Source organism: Mustela lutreola, chromosome 10 (genome assembly GCF_030435805.1).
Source record: "Mustela lutreola isolate mMusLut2 chromosome 10, mMusLut2.pri, whole genome shotgun sequence".
NCBI classification, from domain to species: Eukaryota; Metazoa; Chordata; class Mammalia; order Carnivora; family Mustelidae; genus Mustela; species Mustela lutreola.
Window position 1 is genome coordinate 18,834,729 of NC_081299.1, and position 19,777 is coordinate 18,854,505.

Sequence of the window (19,777 nt, forward strand, 5' to 3'; positions counted from 1 at the left end):
GTCAAGTTTGTAAACAGCTTTATTTGGATTCATAATTTTATAAAGGGAATTCTCTTATACCTTGTGTAGCAGAGTGATATCATTGCTATGTAGCCTCAGGCTTTTTTTAATAGCACAGGCTTCAAAATTTTTTATTTTTTAAAAGATTTTATTTATTTATTTGAGAGAGAAAGAAAGCAAAAGGTGGGGGGGGGGTAAGTAGGGGCAGAGGGAGAGGGAGACTGTCCACTAAGCAGGGAGTCCGATGTGGGGCTTTATCCCAGGACCCAGAGATCATGAAGGCAGACGCTTAACTGACTGAGCCACCCAGGTGCCCCAGCACAGGCTTTTTTTAGAGAGATGTTTAAACATAGAATATAAAACTTTAAAATGCTATAAAGTCCCCACAAAAAACAAAAACAAAAAACAAAAAGAAAAACTACCATTGGGGTGTTTGGGTGGCTCAGTCAGTTAAGCATCTGACTGGATCTCAGCTCAAGTCTTTAAGGTCATGAATTCAAGCCCTGTATTAGGCTACACACTGGGCGTGGAGCCTACTTTAAAACAAAAACACCCTACCATCATTCTACTATTTATCTCTCTATCCTCCCTGCCCCCATACCCCTGGACCCAGGAAATATGACTTATAACTCAAAACGGTGTCAGGAATAATGGTCCCAAGGCTGCATGGGTAAGATAACAGCCAGAGATTAGAACACATTCGTAAGAAGCAATGTCCTAGTCAGGGATCTGAAAGGGCAAAGAGGGGGCTATGCAGGCTGAGTAAGGGCTCTTTTGTAGAAGGATAAGTACCTGCCCTACCTCCTCTCAGTGCTCATCACAGACTTGGCCAAGGTTACCAGCCACCTCTTCCCGGGGAGACGCACCACGCCAAACATACAGTCTCAACAAGTGGCACCACCTGGTTTATTTACACAAAGAAATGCTCAATAACTTCATCCCTTGCCTCCCTCTGCTGCCCTCCCACCCAATATTTTCCTATAGCTCTGTCATTTCAAGGTACTTCTAGAACCAAACCATCATAGAGGTATTTAGACTTGGTGCCTGATAACTTGATTACCTTCAGAGTCCTGGGTAAAGAGCAAATCACGCTGCAGATTTAAATAAGTTGGCCTCTCCTGGCACTGAGCCCAAGAGCTATTGTGCAACTGCCCTAAGTCCCGATTCTGATTGTTCGTTACATCTCGGAAAGGAGCTCTAGAGTTGTGGGCAATGACCCGCTGGCCCTGAGAATCCTCAGTGAAAAGCTGACTCCAGGAGTCATTCTTTTCACTGTCCCAGGAAAACGCAGGGACAGGACTAGGGCTTTGTTTCACTAAGTCTGTGTTTTCTCCGTTCCGGGAATGTAATGTTTGAAGGAGGATGGGGTCCTGCCTGGTTTCTTGGGCAGACACCTTTCCCAATTTAATCTTGTTCAAGGAGTGAAGGCCCTTGCCCCAGGGTGGTTGAATGTGTCTCTCCACATCCTGATAGTTTTTTTCCTTAGATCCATGAAGCCATTCCCTTTTCCAGAAAGAGTCTTTATCTCCTTCCTTTTGGTCCAGCAAGTAAGAACTTTCCAAGTTCTGAGTGAAGGAACAAGAGAACGAGGCTTTGCTCTTTCCAGCACAGACCAAGGTGTCAGGCTGGGGCAAAGACAGCATAGTCAAAAATGGAGTTCCCATTCTGTGGTGGTCAGAAGCCTGGAGGGAATGAAGAGAAAGTCCAGCTTCCTGGGTATCTGCAGGGGTTGAAGTGGCTAATGGGGATGACATGCACTCGTCCTCCAAGCCCTGGAACACATGATCTAGATGGGCTGCATCTTTCTCAGACTCTTTGTTGATCTGACTTTCTATATGAGACGAAACACTCCTCTGGTCACCACCATTTGTCTTTCCTAGCAAAACAGATGTGAATAATTATTCTGCAGGAAATCTCTGCCCTGAGCAGGATTTAGCTGGCTTTTTCTGAAATCTGTATCGGCTACTATCATCATCTAGCACAGGGGTCTTAGTTAGACTCATCACACACATTTACAGCTGATCTTCCTGTTTTCTTTCTTTCTTTCTTTTTAAAAGGTTTTATTTATTTGAGAGAGAGAAAGAATGGGAAGGGGGCAGAAAGGGAGAAGCAGACTCCCCACTCAGCAGGGAGCCCAACACGGGGCATCAGCCCAGGATCCAGAGATCATGGCCTGAGCTGGAGTCAGACATTTAACCGACTGAGCCACCCAGGCACCCCATGATCTTCCTGCTTTTAATCTCTGCTTTCGCCAGAATGATCCTTCTAAACCTCAGACCTTATATTCCACTACTCAAATAGATGATGCTTCTAATGACCTACTCAAGTCAAACGTGGTAGGTATACTCAGACTACAGCCTACTTTTCCCGCTGTGTTTTAGGATATGGGGTTTAACAGGGCACATGAGTTTTGCCTTTGTTTTTTATTTAATATGGTTTCTGTTAAATAGTGATCTTGGCCAAATACATATTCCTGGATATTATCCTTTGAGAAATATGCACTTAGATCACATTAACCATCCAACTCTAAGAAACTTTCTGGTGACAGTACAAATAACATTAGGGCTTCTACACTGCAAATATAGCTTGGGAAGGGGAATAAAGACAATTAGATGCTAAGTCAACCAGTTAGACGAACAATAATAAACGACTGCTAGTATCCAGCTTGTCCATTTCATCAGGCATGGAATGGATACTGTTCTGCCTTAAGGATGAATAACATGGACTACCTTTCCCCTAAATTATACCAAGATCTAATTACAAAGCTGAATGATTTCCTTTTTCCTTCTCCAACAAGAATTATACTGCAGAAACTGTTTTGTGAAAGATTTCTCAACTTTGCCTAAAAATTCAAGAGATTATAAATATACCAGAATTCTGAAATACCGGGGGATGACTGGGAGGCTCAGACTATTAAGCATCCAGCTCTTGATCTCAGCTCAAGTCTTAATCTTGGGGTCGTAAGTTCAAGCCTCATGTTGGGCTCCATGCTGGGCATGGAACCTACTTAAAAATAATTAATTAATTAAAAAAAAAAAATTCAGAGGTGTCCTTGAAAGAAATCTGCCCTTGTTACTTAAAGCCAACGGTGCTTATTTTAAGTTTCTCTTTGGGGCAGGGACAGTGAATTTTGAAGATTTGTGTAAAGCAATTCTGGGAATCACATCAGGAGTTAGAGCTCTCCTCTCAAAACCCTCCAATTGGCAGACACCCTGCTCTGAAGCAGCCCGTCACCTGGAAAGGGAGATGTAAGCAAAAAACTGCCAAAGGATAATGAGACAACTTTATGCCAACCATTCTAAGAAAAAAAAGCATCTTTGAACTCTGAATGTTGAGAAGCATTATACAGAAATATCTGTTGTCAAGTAATCATAAGTACACTGCTCATTATGGCCAATCCAAGACATTTACCTAACTAGGGCAGATCAGCTCCCCTGCACACCCCAACTCCCCAAGCATACCTTTCTCCTCGCTGCTCTGTCAGGGAATACAAATATTTAATATTAGACTGAGCACACAGAATGAGAAAATGTTAGTAAAAGCACATTTATAATGCTTAGCAGAAGGGATGCTTTGTTGTTTGATATCCTCTTCTAATGAGTCAGCCAAGTTTAACACAATGCACTGGTGTTGCCACCTCTCCTAAATTTTCCAGCATGGAAAAACGCACACACTCCTTTTTGCTCCCCGGGTATTCCCAGGCGGGTCATCATACCTGGCTGCAGGGTGAGGAAGGAAGCAATGCTGGTCTGCCGAATGCCCGTAGGTGGAATTCTTTGAGTAAGAGAAATCTTAGCCTTTTTCTCTCCAGGAAAGGTTGTTAACATTTTGGTGTTTGGCTTCATTAAATGTGTCTGAGAAGGGGGAGAAAAAAAAAATAGAACCTATTAATACCAAAACAGCTGCCAGACAGGAGAGATTCAATAAATACCCGTGACCGGGACGCCTGGGTGGCTCAGTTGGTTGGACGACTGCCTTCGGCTCAGGTCATGATCCCGGAGTTCCGGGATCGAGTCCCGCATCGGGCTCCCAGCTCCACGGGGAGTCTGCTTCTCCCTCTGACTTTCTCCTTGCTCATGCTCTCTCTCACTGTCTCTCAAATAAATAAATAAAATCTTTAAAAAAAAAATAAAATAAATAAATAAATAAATACCCGTGACCTTCATGGAACCACACTGGGCCCTTTGGACTCCACTACTCTGCTACTTTCTGGTTAGTTTTTGCTGTACATCATCATCTACTATTTCCTGTCACACTGATGATGTTTGGTTTTTTTAGGAAATCACATATTCCAACTATAGCCCAATCTTTCTGCTTCCCCACAGAACTCAGTCACACTGACTAAACAAGATTTATTGACGTGATTCCAAGAATGATACTCTCTCTTACACTTAAAGATAACTAATGATTCTACCTCAGCAGCAGTTGACACATTTTTAGTGGTTTTCAAATACTTACATACAGTTGAGAGCATGGCTCACACAGCTAGGGTTCAAGTCAATTCCAATTCTGCCACAGCTACTTAGTACTGTGTAACCCTATGCAAGTGCTTGATCTAGGTCTCATTCTCATGTGTGAAATGAGCACAGTGAAGTACCTATCCCATAGGGCTGTTACAAAGATTTGGTGAGTTAATTCACATAAAAGGCTTACACAGTTCCTCAGGTTCAATACTAATTGGTTATTACTAGGAGGACAAGCAGGGAAACAGCCAGTCTTATACACTCTCAGCCCCTTTGTACATTATAGTATCAATTTGTACCAGAAAGGGTTAGGGAAGTAAGTTTTGTCAACTAACTATAAATAAAACCTCATCTTTATTTAGTATGATTTGGTTTTGTTTCCACTTGCTTGTTATGGAATGCCTGAGAAGTAACCCTGAGAAGAGCGTAATTTATATTCAATTCAGTTTGCATGAAAACCAAAGAAACAAGATTTGCTGATTTTCATGTTGTAAGCTGGAGATAGGTCTGAGATGAAATTAAATTATTATTTCTAGCCCAAAGTTGACTTCATTTTTACATTTGGAAACTAAAATGTACCTTAAGTGGATAAAAGAAGAATGAAATCCTTGGTGTAAAACTCATACTCTAACTTGCAGTACTGGTGTGGAACTTTCCCCTCCAACATACAAAACTAGAAAACTGAATAAAATACATGAAACAACTGATAATAGATGGTGGACAAAAGGAATTGCATTGGACTGTGAGCTCCGAGAGAAGGAAAACAAATGAGGTGAGCCCTATGATGACTCTAGCTTTATGCCTGGAATCACTTGCCAGACCAAAATATATAAAGTATACAGGCACTGCATTCTGGATTAATTGAATACATTCAGACTGGAATTTGGAGAAGCAAAGTTCATATTCCTTCACCTTGAACTTGGGAAGAATTTTGTGACTGATCAATAAAGTATGATAGAAATAACACTACATTTTTTCCAAAAATAGGTCATAAAAATGCCATGCACTCTGTCTTGCTGTCTTGAGATCCTCCCTCTTAGAACCTGGCTACCATGCTATGAGGAAGCCCAAAGAAGCACATGGCTCTCTAAATTTTATATCAGAAACATCCTAGATATGTGAAACTATGAGAGAGAGTATGCCAACAAGTGTTTTAGCACCTATATGCTAGTACTGGGAATATACTGAGGAATAAAACAGATTGTTTCTGCTCTGGTAAAGCTTAAACCTTACGGGAAAAGACAGACCAATAATATATAGTTATTTAAATAACTACAAGAATACTAAGTCCTACAACACAAATACAAAGGATTGTAAGATAATGTTATAAAAAATTATATGCCAACAAATTGGACAACCTAGAAAAATGAATAAATTCCTAGAAACATATAACCTCCCAAAACTGAATCAGGAAAAAATAGAAAATTTGAACAGACCGACTACCAGCAATGAAATTGAATCAGTAATTAAAAAAAACAAACAAACTCCCAACAATCAAAAGTCCAGAATAAAACAGCTTCACAGATTAATTCTACCAAATATTCCATCCCACAAAGTTGTAGCAATCAGAACAATATGGTACTCGCATAAATAGATACATAGATCAATGGAACAAAATAGAAAACTCAGAAATAAACCCACAATTATATGGTCAATTAATCTTCAACAAAGGAGGCAAGAATATGCAATGGGAAAAAGTCTCTTCAGCAAATGGTGTCAGGAAAACTGGACAGCTACATGCAAAAGAATGAAGCCAGACCACTTGATTACACCATACACAAAAATAAACTCAAAATGGATTAAGGGCCAGGCACCCAGGTGGCTTAGTAGGTTAAGCATCTGCCTTTGGCTCAGGTAATGATCCCAGGGTCCTGGGATCAAGGCCCGAGTTGGGCTCCCTGCTCTGTGGGGAGTCTGCTTCTCCCCCTACTCTGACTCTCTCCACCCTACCTTCCTCCGGCCTTGTGTGCTCTCTCGTGTGCCCTCTTTTCTCTCTCAAATAAATAAAATCTTTTTTAAAAAGTGGTTTAAGGACCTAAATGTGAGACCTGAAATGGTAAAAATCCTAGGAGAGCACAGGCAGTAATTTCTCTGAAACGGGCCATTAACATTTTTCTAGATATGTCTCCTGAGACAGGGGAAACAAAAGCAAAAATAAACTATAGAGACATCAAAATAAAAAAATTCTTCATAGCAAAGGAAACTATCAACAAAACTAAAACACAGCCTACTGAAGAGGAGAAGATATTTGCAAATGATTTATCTGATAAAGGGTTAATAGACAAAAAATATAAAGAACTTCCACAATACAACAACAACCCCCCCCAAATAATCCAAATAAAAAATGGGCAGAGACATGAACAGGGGTGCCTGAGTAGCTCAGCTGGTTAAATGTCCAACTCTTGATCTTGGCTCAGGTCTTGATCTCAGGGTCATGGGTTTATGCCCCACAATGGGCTCCATATTGTGTACGGAGCCTACTTTAAAAAAAAAAAAAAAAAAAAGACATAAACAGACGTATCTCCAAAGAAGACATACAAATACCCAGCAGACCCATGAAGATGCTCAACATCACTCATCATCAGGGAGATGCAAATCAAAACTACAATGTCATATCATTTCATACCTGTCAGATGACTAAAATCAAAAACACAAGAAACAATAGGTGTTGGCGAGGATGTGGAGAAAAAGGAACCCTCATGCATTGTTAGCGGGAATGTAAACTGGTATAGCCACTGAGTTTCCTCAAAAAATTAAAAATAGAACTATCATATGATCCAATAATCACACTACTGGGTATTTACCCAAAGAGTACAAAAACACTAGAGGTGCCTGGGTGGCGCAGTCGGTTAAGCTTCTGAAACCTGGTTTTGGGTGGGACTGCAATCTCTGGGTCATGAGATTGAGCCCCACATTGGGCTCTACACTTGGTGTGGAGTCTGCTTGAGATTTTTTTCCGTTCTCCCTCTGCCCCTCCTGCTTGTGCACTCTCTCTCTCTAATAAATAAATCTTTAAAAAAAAATACAAAAACATTAATTCAAAAAGGATATATGCACCCCTATCTTTATTACAGCATTATTTACAATAGCCAAATTATGGAAGCAGCCCAAGTGTCCATTGATAGACGAATGGATAAAGAAAATGTACTGTACTACACACACACACAGACACACACACACTCTGGAATATTGTTCAGCCATAAAAAAGAATGAAATCTTGCCATCTGCAACACGGATGGATCTAAAGAGTATAAAGCTAATAAGAAAACAAGTCAGAAAAAGACAAATACCATAAGATTTCACTCATATGTGGGATCTAAGAAACCAAACAAATGAAAAAAAGAGACAAATGGGAAAACAGACTCAGACTCTTAATTATAGAGAACAGATGGTTACCAAAGGGGAGGCGGGTGGGTGATGAGTGAAAGAGGTGAAGGGGGTTAAGAGTATACTTATCTTAATGAGCACTGAGTAATATATGAAATGGTTAATCACTGAAACTAATTTAACACTGTATGTTAATTACATTGGACTTAAAATAAAATTTAAAAAACATACCAAGTCCTCTAAAAAGACTTATACATGGCACCTAGGTGCTCAGTCAGTTAATGTCTTCCTTAAGCTCAGATCATGATCTGAGAGTCCTGGGATCAAGCTCTGCACTGGGCTCTCTAGTCGGTGGGGATCTGCCTCTCCCTGTCCCTCTGTCCTCCCCCAAAAGCTCGAGCTCACTCTCTCTCAAAAAAATAAATAAAATCTTAAAAAAAAAAAAGACATACAAACTAAATAATACCAGAAAACAGTAAGACCTCAGTTAATAGAACATCAGGAACAAAGTTTTTCACCAAGTTGGCCATCTTAGCCAAGAGTAAGACAATTCCTTACTTAGGTCAAAGCAGTGTCAAGAGTGATACTGCTTCTCAGTTATAGCTCCCTTAGAAGAGTTTAGCTTTAAGGAACTATGTTTATCTCAGTGGAATGTGTAGACTCTGAGTGAGAATAGGTCATCTGGAACTGAAGGGACCCAGGTAGTCCTTCAGCTGAATATTCTTACCTCAAAATAAAGGCAGCCTATGTGTGTGTATCACATAGTATAAGAAAGCCTGTCTAAAAAAACATAGGGTTCCTACAGGACAAAACACCTTGGTAAGCCACAGCCTAGGTACTAACAATTCTTACCCTGTAAGAATGCCTCAAAAAATCTAACTTCAAGAAATATATTCCCTCCAAACCAAAGAATCTCTAGTACCTCAGTATATCATATTCATGTTCCTATCAAGTTTTCTTCCTTCAGAATGGTAGAAGGAAAAACTGACTTCCTACAATCACGGTGCTCCTACTTTCTTGCTATCACAAGGATGACCTGTGGTGTATTCCTACAGAGAACAACACCTCTCATGGCTGCAAGTCACCCCAAGAGTCTGGCCCTTTCCTAAACACCACAACTCTATTATCAAAGCAGACCTGGGTTCATACAATTCACCCTCCTTACTACTAGGAAATGTTTTCATGATTTCATGGCATTTAAATTCAGTTTAGCTCTCATTCTATCTTTATGTCTTCTGATAATTTACCTGCAAGTTTGTCTTAAATTTCTGCTTTCAACCCATTTTAATTCCCCTTTTTTATTATTCATATGGCCTTCAAGTCTAGCATATAATTTTTTTTTTAAAGATTTTATTTATTTATTTGACAGAGAGAAATCACAAGTAGATGGAGAGGCAGGCAGAGAGAGAGAGGGAAGCAGGCTCCCTGCTGAGCAGAGAGCCCAATGTGGGGCTCGATCCCAGGATCATGACCCGAGCCGAAGGCAGCGGCTTAACCCACTGAGCCACCCAGGCGCCCCGCTAGCATATAATTTGATTCAACTTACTTTTCTGATTAGGGTCACTGGCCTTGAATTTATGAACGAAATCTCATTATCCTTACATATTGACATAGCTTCAGAAAACACAAGTGTATGTGTTTAATTCTTTTTGCTATGTTACTTCTTCTTTTATGCTTCTGAGGTCCCATACTCATCTCTTCCCACTTCTCCAACTCCCCACCTCCACTCTCATAGAAAACCTTTTCCAATCAGCCGCTATCATGCCTTATCAAGCCATGCTAAAAGGACACTACCTAATAAGGATACTCTAAGGAGGACTGTTTAAGAAGTCTGACCAAAAACAGCTGATGGAGGCATCTGGGTGGCTCAGTTGGTTAAGCATCTGCCTTTGGCTCAGGTCATGATCCTGGAGTCCCTAGATCGAGTCCCACATCAGGCTTCCTGCTCAGTGAGGAGCCTGCTTTTCCGTCTCCTTCTGCTCCTCCCCCACTCATGCTCACACCGCACTCTCTCAAATAAAAAAAAAAAAAGAAAGATCAGTCTATTCTGGACCTTTCACACATCACACAGTATCTGGTCTTTGTGACCAGCTTCTCTCACTGAGCACCTTTTGGAGGTCCATCCACACTGTAGCATGTCAGATACTTCAATCCCTTTTTATTGCCAAGTAACATTCCACTGTTCATAAATTCATCATTTGGGGGCATTTTGGTTGTTTCCACTCTTTAGCTGTTATGAGAAATGCTGCTACAAACATTCAAACATTCGTTCACTGGTGTACAAGTTTTAGTGTGGACTATCTTTTCATATCTTGGGTCTATACTGAAAAAAAAGCAGAAGTGCTGGGTCATAGGATAAGCATGCTGAACATTTTGAGGAACTGCCAAACTGTTCCGCAAACTGTCTATACCACTGTATGCATGCACCATGTAATACAAGAGGTTTCCAATTTCTCCACATCCTTGCCAACACTTGGTATTATCTTCTTGATTATAGCCATCCTAGTGGATGTGAAGTGGTATCTGCTTGTGGTTTGGATTTGCATTTCCCTAGTGACTAATAATGACATTCTTTCCATGAGTGTATCTGAATGGACTTATAACAAGAGATTAAATTAGGAATTTTAAAACTTCCTGCAAAGAAAAATCCACTGTGTACCACCTGAAGAAGCTGAGAATTTTCAAAACCAGCAAGTCTAGGTTCTTTTTTGTTTAACTGGCCTTCCTTCAGCTTCTCTCGATCCTCTGGCACTTTGCTATATCAGTGAGAAGAAACCGGTAGCCCTTCTGCCCTGCCTGTTAACCCCCTTAGCTACATCACATTGCCCAGTTCCTCAGGTACATTCTCTATCTTCCACCTTACTACAACCAACAGGAGTTGTAGGCAACTTTCTGTGACCACATAACAAGGATTCCCTTTCCTCTAGTTTCCAGTAAGATATGTTCTCACTTTCCTTTAAACCCTTACCCACAAGTCTCCTCAAAGGCCATCCCAGTTCTAGAAATAGTTTCTTACAAGCTCTTCAAGCTTTCACTAGCACTCTCTCCAAAGTCCTTCCAGCTGCCACCCATTGCCCCATGCCAAAGCCACTCCCCCATTTTAGGTTTTCGTTAAGTGGTACTCCACTGCAAAAACCAAATCTGTATTATCTTTCTGTTGCTGCATTAACACATTGCCACAAAATTTAGCAGCTTAAAACAACATTTATTATCTCACAACTTCTATGCATCAGGAATTGGAAAGCAGCCTATCTGCATGGTTCTGGCTCACAGTCTCATTAGGTGGCATTTAAGGTATCAAGCAGTGTTGCAATATGCATTTTCAAGGAGGCTCACTCACACAACAGCAAATTCAATAAGGTTCCTCACCACATGGAGGTCTCCATAGAGCTGCCTGCATGTCTACACAACGTGAGAGCTGACTTCCCCTAAAGGCAGAATAAGGCTGAAGCTGCAATGCTGTTTATGACCTAACCTCAGAACTCGAACACTTCCATCACCTTCTAGTCAACAGAGTCACTAAGTACGTCCCACACTTGGTGGGGGAAGAGGAGATTTAACATCCACCTGTTAAAGAGAGAGGTATCAAAGAATTTGTGGACATATTTTAAAACCACCAGCCCTCCACCTGTAATAAAACGTAATCTCTTCCTTCTCTAAATGCTTAGAATTTCCTTATGCCTCTAACTTACTGTCTTACTTACTGTCTGTCTGACGGTTATTTGCATTCCTACCATATTCCATGCTGCCAGGGTTAGAACTACCTTATTCATTATTCACCTTTTTATCATCTGAGGACACCTTATACATTATGGAAAAAAAAAAAAACCCACATTGGAACAAGAGTCAGAAGACCTGGAATCAAGCCATAGAGCTGCACATACTCTGATGTGATCTGAAGCATATCTCTATCTGAACTCCAATTTCTTCATTTGCAAGATGGAGATAATCTCACCTCCCTCACAAAGCTACTGAGGAAGTGGTGAAACAATACGTGTAAAAAAACTTTTACAAACCATAAGCCATTACATAAAGGTCATACTGATAAATATTTGTCAAGTTACATTCACAGATCCTTATCAGTCTTACAGCACCGACCCCAACAGTGTTGCTACCACAGACTTCAGTATTATTATTAAGCTTATTCAGTTTCAATGACATACTTTCCTCCTCTATTTTTGTTTTACTTTTTTCAGCATTTCAGTAAGTATCACAGAGGGTTTTTTTTTGTTGTTAGGTCCACACTTTTTCTTTTTAAGATTTATTTGAGAGTGGGGAGGCAGAGAGGAAGAGAGAATCTCAAGGCGGACTACCGTGTGCTGAGCACAGAGCCCAGGGCAGGGCTTCATCTCACGACCGTGAGGTCATGACCTGAGCCGAAATGAAGACTCAAAGGCTCAACTAACCGAGAAACCCAGGTACTCCTGTTAAGTACACACTTTAACTGCCATTTTACTGGAGGCGTCCTCCCATCCATCTCTGCTCTAAAAAACTCAAAGTCCTCCTACTTATCTTCTCATCAGAGAAAGAAAGAATGAGCAATTATGACCATATCTAAAAGGTTTTCTGAAAGCAAAGCTCAGATGGATTGATTCGCTCATTCAGCAAATTTGTAGTGAGAACCTACCATGTGCCACTGTTTGAAGGACTGCCTAATGGAAATTTCATTCTAGTAGGGGAAGATCATAAATGAAAAGTAAATACACAGTATATAGTGTATCTAATGGTAAAGGGCTATGGAGATAAACAAAGCAAGACTAAGGTGTTAGGGAGTAGGGGATAAGGGAAAGGCGTTTTTATGGTTAAGAAATGGGACTCAATAAGCTGACAAACTAACAAATGAAAGAACATGTGGTATTTTAATCCCTATGCATTTCAAGGTGTACAAAACTCTCTGCAGAGGTATACTTGGCTTGAAGGCCAGCAAGAAGGCCCATATGACTACAATAGAGTCAGGCAGAGAAAAGAGTAGTAGATGAGGTCTAAAATGTAGGAGAAGGCAAACATACATGGCCAAACCATGCCTTGTAGGCCTCAGAGATTCTGGGTTTTACCAGAAGACAGCAAACCACTAGATGGTTTTAAAATTAACAGTGAGCAAAAGGTCACAATCATACTGGATCAGGTAGCAGTGGTAGAAATAGTAGGAAATTATGAGATTCTGAACATATGAAGGCAGAGTCCAGAGAATTTGCTGATGGACTGAATGTTAGTGAAGCTACAGACTGTCACAGTGGCATTCCGTGTTCCACCAAGGCAGTCAGAAACCAATGATGACTCAGCCACGATTTCTGTTATCTTCGCATTTCTGTCCCCTTCTTAGGCTCACTTCTCCTTCTCTGCTACATATATTTCAAGGGCAAGAAAGTATGCTGCATTACAGATGAAGAAGAATGAGAAAACACCTACAAGATAGCAAATATACAAAATACATACTAAATCTTTTTACCTCTTTATTGTGGGAGAAACCTTTCAGAAATATTTCTCCGTGTTTTAATAAAGAGGTAACAAAGTTAAAATACAAAATTTGAAAATCATGTAAATTTAAATGACCTTTTGATGGGGCATCTGGGTGGCTTAGTTGTTAAGCATCTGCCTTCAGCTCAGATCATGATCCTGGGGTCCTGGGATGGAGCCCCACAGTGAACTCCTGAGATCGAGTCTCACATTGGGCTCCCTGCTTGGCCGGAAGCCTGCTTCTCCCTCTCCCGCCTCCCCTGCTTGTATTCCCTCTCTCATGGTCTCTCTCTGTCAAATAAATAAATGAAATCTTTTAAAAAATAAAATAAAAAGTCCTTTTGAAAAATTCATACTAAAACTCATGTCTCACATGGAAAGTTCTCCATATATTTTGTGAAAGGTGAGTATGTTTGAAATAATCTCTTTTGTGGGGAAAACATATATATACACATAGAAACTGTCTCAAAGAATACCAATTGTTAAAAGCAGCTACCACCAGTGAAGTTTTGTTTTTTACTTAATTCTATACTGATTTTTTTTTAACAAACATATATTACTTTCACAATAAAAAAAATGAAATGAAGACAAATACAGTATCCTCCATATCAAGGCCTAAGTAATGAAGCCAAGCCTATCATGCTTCTGTGGGACCAAGAAAGAAGCAAACTCACTCCAAACATAGGCATTTATTTTCTGGCAAAATTATGAACCACCCCATTAGTTGCCCCCAAATAGCAGTTTGTTGAGGGATCAGGTGGGAAGGAGCAGATTTTCTAAAACACTGGTCATGAGCAACTGTCTATTAATGACTGACATTAAAACTCAAACAAATGGGGACGCCTGGGTGGCTCAGGTCATGATCCCAGCGTCCTGGGATCAAGTCCCACATCGGGCTCCTTGCTCAGCGGGGAGCCTGCTTCTCCCTCTGCCTCTGCCTGCCATTCTCTCTGCCTGTGCTCGCTCTCTCCCCCTCTCTCTCTCTGATAAATAAATAAAATCTTTAAAGAAAAAAAAAAGAATATTTAAAACTCAAACAAATGTATGCCTATTGATAGCTACTCTAGGAAAAGGCAGGTTTCTACATCCTGTGAAAGGGAATCTTTAGTACTCTGCTCTGGAGTGGAAGTCTTAAAAAGTCAAAGAACTAGTTTCTAACAAAGTTTAAAAAATTGTTTTTAAGATTTATTTATTCATTTGAGAGAGAAAGAGCATGAGTGGGAGAGGAAGAGGGAAAGAGAATCTCAAGCAGACTCTAAGTGAAGAGCCCGATATAGGGATCAATCTCACGACCCTGAAATCATGATCTGAGCTGAAACCGAGTCAGATGCTTAACCCATTGCGCCACTCAGGTGCCCACCCCCCAAATTTTTAACACATCTCTCACCACACACACATGTACCAACAAAAGTCCATCTGAGCACACGGGGAGAAGGCAGCTCACTGTCTGCAAGCCAAGAAGAAAGTCGTTACTGGAACTTGACCATGGCAGCACTCTGATCTTGGACTTCCAGTTTCCAGAACTGTGAGAAAATGAATTCTGTTGTTTAAGCCACCCAGTCTATACTATTTTGTTATTGTCCGCTTGAGTAGACCAAGGCAATACTATTGCATATAATGGATACTATTCCATATAATGGAATAGTATCAAGTCTTTAAAAAGAAGAAAGCAGCTACCTGCTCAGCAGGGGTGGGGGTGGGGGAGGCAGTTGTTGGTGTTTCTTTCTCCCCCTCTGCCTCTCTCCTCCACTTGTGTTCTCTCTAATAAACAAATGAAATCTTTTTTTTAAGAAAAAGAATAAAGCAGCTCTTGGTGGATGCATATGAAATGATACATAAGATGTTATAGGTGAGAAAAAGCAAGTTGCAGAACAATGTAGAACATGCTACTATTTACAAGAAAGAATAGATACTGTTTGCTTGTGCGTATATAGAATATGTGTAGAAGAATGTGCAAGAAAGTTGTGGCCTCTGAGATGGGCCAAGGATGGTTAAAAGTATTAGGGAGTTATTTCACTGCCTAACACTGCCATACGTTTTAAATTATGTACCAGATGAACATACCTACCTCATTTTTAAGAAAAAAAAAAAAAAATTAAAGGAACAGGTGGTTCATTTGTTATTTCTCAAAAAATGACTTTAGTTGTATGATGCTTTTTAACAGCCCTTAATTTGTTCAGGAGACTGTAGCCACTGCAAGGGAGCAAAATTTGCCACCCCAAAATGTGTCTCTTTGGCATATGTACTATTTTAGGCTGATTATTTTTAAGGAACAGAAGGCTTAGGAATAATTGCTGACCTTCCCCCAACTATTTAAAAGAATTTAGAGGACCTGCCCCAGGAAGGGAGCTATTACCATAAACAGCTATTCAACTACGGGTGCATTTCTACACACTATAATGAGCTATCATGAAAATTAAGAAAATAATCCCATTTACAGCTGCATCAAAAATAATAAAATATCTAGGAATAAATTTATCCAAACAGGTGCAAGACTTGTACTCTGAAGATTGCGGGACATGGAAGAAAGAAACTGACGATGATAAAAATAAATGGGAAGATATACTCTGCTCATGGACTGACAAATTAATATTGTTAAAATATTAGTACTTCCCAATGCAATCTACAAATTCAATACAATCCATCAAAATACAATTTTCCACAAAACTAGAAAAAAGTACTCCTAAAATCTGTATGGGACCACAAACAGACAAAGCAATCTTGATAAAGATCAGAGCTGTAAATATCATGCTGATTTCAAACTATTCTACAAAGTTATAGTAATCAAAACAGTATGGCACTGACACAAAGACACACACAGATCAACAGAATAGAACAGAGAGCCCATAAATAAATCTACATGTATATGGAAAATTAATCTACTACAAAGGAGAAAAGAATATACAATGGGGAAAAGAGAGTCTCTTCAATAAATGGTGCTAGGAAATCTGGACAAGCTACATGCAAAAGAATGAAACTAGACCACTATCTTACACCATATATAAAAATAAATTCGAAATGGATTAAAGACTTGAATGTTAAGACCTGAAGACATAAAACTCTTGGAAGAAAAAGATGGGCAGCAAGCTCTTTGACATCAGTCTCAGTAGGATTTCTTTGAACCAATCTCCTCAGACAAGGGCAACAAAAGCTAAAATAGCAAATAGGATTACATTAAACTAAAAAGCTTCTACAGAGCAAAGGAAACCATCAACAAAACAGAACTGCACCCTACTGAATGGGAGAAGGTATTTGCAAATCATACATCTGATAAAGGGTTAACATCCAAAATATAGAGTTACACAACACTTAAAAAAAAAAAAAAAAAAAAAGATTAGGGGTACCTGGGTGGCTCAGTGGGTTAAGCCTCTGCCTTCATTCAGCTCAGGTCATGATCTCAGGGTCCTGGGATCAAGTCCCACATCCGGCTCTCTGCTAGGCAGGGAGCCTGCTTCCTCTTTCTCTCTCTGCCTGCCTCTCTGCCTACTTGTGATTTTTCTCTGTCGAATAAATAAATAAATTCTTAAAAAAAAAAAAATTAAACAATGGGCATAATTGCACAGCAAAGGAAACAGTTAACAAAACCAAAAGACAACTGACAGAATGGGAGAAGATATCAGATTCAGATAAAGGGCTAGTATCCAAAATCTATAAAGAGCTTAGCAAACTCAACACCCAAAGAACAAATAACCCAATCAAGAAATGGGCAGAGGACATGAACAGACATTTCTGCAAAGAAGACATCCAGATGGCCAACAGAAACATGAAAAAGTGCTCCACATCACTCGGCATCAGGGGAATACAAATCAAAACCACAATCAGATACCACCTCACACCAGTCAGAATGGCTAAAATTAACAAGTCAGGAAATGACAGATGCTGGCAAGGATGCGGAGAAAGGGGAACCCTCCTACACTGTTGGTGGGAATGCAAGCTGGTGCAGCCACTCTGGAAAACAGCATGGAGGTTCCTCAAAAAGTTGAAAATAGAGCTACCCTATGACCCAACAATTGCACGACTGGGTATTTACCCTAAAGATACAAATGTAGTGATCTGAAGGGGCATGTGCACCTGAACGTTTACAGCAGCAATGTCCGTAATAGCCAAACTATGGAAAGAACCTAGATGTCCATCAACAGATGAATGGATAAAGAAGATGTGGTATATATATACAACACAGCCATCAAAAGAAATGAAATCTTTCCATTTGCGACGACATGGATGGAACTAGAGGGTATTATGCTTAGCGAAATAAGTCAATAGGAGAAAGACAACCATCACATGATCTCCCTGATATGAGGAAGTGGAGATGCAATGTTGGGGGTTTGAGGTAGGAAAAGAATAAATGAAACAAGATGGGATTGGGAGGGAGACAAACCATAAGAGACTCTTAATGTCACAAAACAAACTGAGGGGGCCGGGGGAAGGGGGGGTAGAGAGAGGGTGGAAGGTTATGGACATTGGTAGGGGGGTATGTGCTAAGGTGATTCCTGTGAAGTGTGTAAACCTGGCGATTCACAGGGGCTAATAATACATTATATGTTTATTAAAAAATTTTTAAAATCTTTAAAAAAGATAAAACAAAAATATGTGCAGAAGACTTGAAAAGCCTATTGTCAAAGATTACACACAGATGCCCAACAGACACAAGAAAAGGTGCTCAACATCATTAATTAACCATCAGGAAAATGAAAATATGAGATATTACCTCAAACCTGTTAGAATAGCAATTATCAAAAAGACAAAAAAGAAAAAAGGACGAAAAAATAACAAGTGTTGGAGAGGATGCAGACAGTGTAGAGATGTTGTGGAGAAAAGGGAACTTTCATGCACTGTTGCTGGGAATGTAAATTGGTGCAGCTACTTATGGATAACAATATGGAAGATCCTTAAAAAATTAAAAGTAGAATTACAATCCAGTAATTCCAGTTCCGGGTATTCATCTGAAGAGAATGAAAACACCAAATGAAAGAAATATATGCACCCCTATAATCATTGCAGTATTATTTACAACAGCCAAGATATGGACACAACCCAAGCGTCCATCAATCGATAAATGGGTAAAGATGTGTCAAATATATACAATGAAGTATTACACAGCCACAAAGAATGAAATCTTGCCATTCTCGACAGCATGGAAGGACTTAGTATTATGGTATTATGCTAAGTGAACTAAGTCATACAGAGAAGGACAAATATATACAACTTCTCCTGTATGTGGAATCTAAATAACAAAACAAAACAGAAACTGACTCACAGGTATAAGGAAACAAACTGTTAGTTACCAGAGGGGGGAGGGGTTGTGGAGCAGAAGGAAGAGGATTAAGAGGCACAAACTTCCAGTTATAAAATATATAAGTCATGGGGAGGTGAAGCACTGCGTAGGTTATATAGGCAATAATATTGTAGTAACTTTGTAATGGTGACCATGGCAACCAGACTTCTCCTGTGGAATTCTTTGTGTATAAAAATATCGAATAAGTATCACGTGCACCTGAAACTAACTAGATATTGAATGTCAAGTATAGTTCCATTAAAAAGCAGAAACAGGGGCACCTGGGTGGCTCAGTGGGTTAAGCCTCTGCCTTCTGCCCAGGTCATGATCCCACCAGGTTCCTGGAATCGAGCCAGGGAGCCTGCTTCCCTTCCTCTCTCTCTGCCTGCCTCTCTGCCTACTTGTGATCTCTGTCTGTCAAATAAATAAATAAAATCTTAAAAAAAAAAAAAAAAAAACAGAAACAACAGTCCTCACAGCACATTTTCTCTCCACCCTCTCCCTACACCTCGAAGCCTTATTTTCCCAATCTCTTCCTCACCCACCCACAGCCTGCCTGCCTTCCGCCCCATTTCCTCTCCACTCTTCACAAACCCCGTTTTTCACCCTTCTGCAGGCTCCAATCCCTCTAGCCTCAGAATTCCCAAAACTGTTTCTTTCTCGGACCCCGACTAGACTTCCACCGCCTCCCTTCTCCCTCAGGCTGGTCCCGGCCTCTCACCCCTCCTCCAACACCCTCTCACGCCCCCACATCCCACCTGCACTCTCCGCCGCTTCAGCGCCGCCGCGTCCAGCCACACACCGCAGGCCTCCTCCTCATGGCCTCTCCGCCTCATGGCCGCTGCCGACACCCAGCCAGCAGGACGCCCGGCTCTGGCTCCAGCTGCCTCTCAGAATGGCTCTAACGGCCTCCACTGACGTTCGGATCTCGCGCCAACGCCGGGGGCGGAGCTACGCCGCAGCCGCCGACGCAGGCACCGCCCCAGCATCAGCCCCGCCCCGGCCCTAGCACCGCCCCTTTCTCTCCGCCCCGGGCTTCACAGGGTCGTCTGGTGGGTGGAGCGCTTTTCGGTTTACCAAGACCTTCGCGCGCTTTGTGATCTTTTAATTCGAGTTGCCTTCCTGCCACTGGGCTGCTTGAACGTGTTCGCGACATTGCACAAAGAATATGCATTTCTTTTCGCTAAATTAGTTGCCCTTTCTTGCGGTAAACATAACAATCCCGGGCTCAGGGTTTTCCAGTCTCAACAGCTGC

At 40.7% G+C, this 19,777-nt stretch overlaps 1 protein-coding gene across 1 annotated transcript; it reads right to left on the reverse strand.

Moving 5' to 3' along the window:
• Positions 1 to 887: 887 nt before the first annotated feature.
• Positions 888 to 19,777, reverse strand: AUNIP (aurora kinase A and ninein interacting protein). The gene is made up of 3 exons (XM_059135971.1): positions 19,281 to 19,777; positions 3,716 to 3,854; positions 888 to 1,876 (listed from the first exon to the last, which is right to left on the reverse strand). Exons 1-3 carry the CDS (start codon positions 19,356 to 19,358, stop codon positions 1,032 to 1,034), a joined length of 1,062 nt encoding a protein of 353 aa, XP_058991954.1. The 5' UTR covers positions 19,359 to 19,777; the 3' UTR covers positions 888 to 1,031.

Coding starts and splice junctions, on each gene's coding strand:
- AUNIP (XM_059135971.1), bottom strand. CDS start 19,358: ATGAGGCGGAGAGGCCATGAGGAGGAGGCCTGCGGTGTGTGGCTGGAC. Junction 3,855..19,280: donor TGAAGCGGCGGAGAGTGCAG/GTGGGATGTGGG, acceptor CCCCCTTCTCAG/ACACATTTAATGAAGCCAAA. Junction 1,877..3,715: donor CTTCCTCACCCTGCAGCCAG/GTATGATGACCC, acceptor CTGTTTTGCTAG/GAAAGACAAATGGTGGTGAC.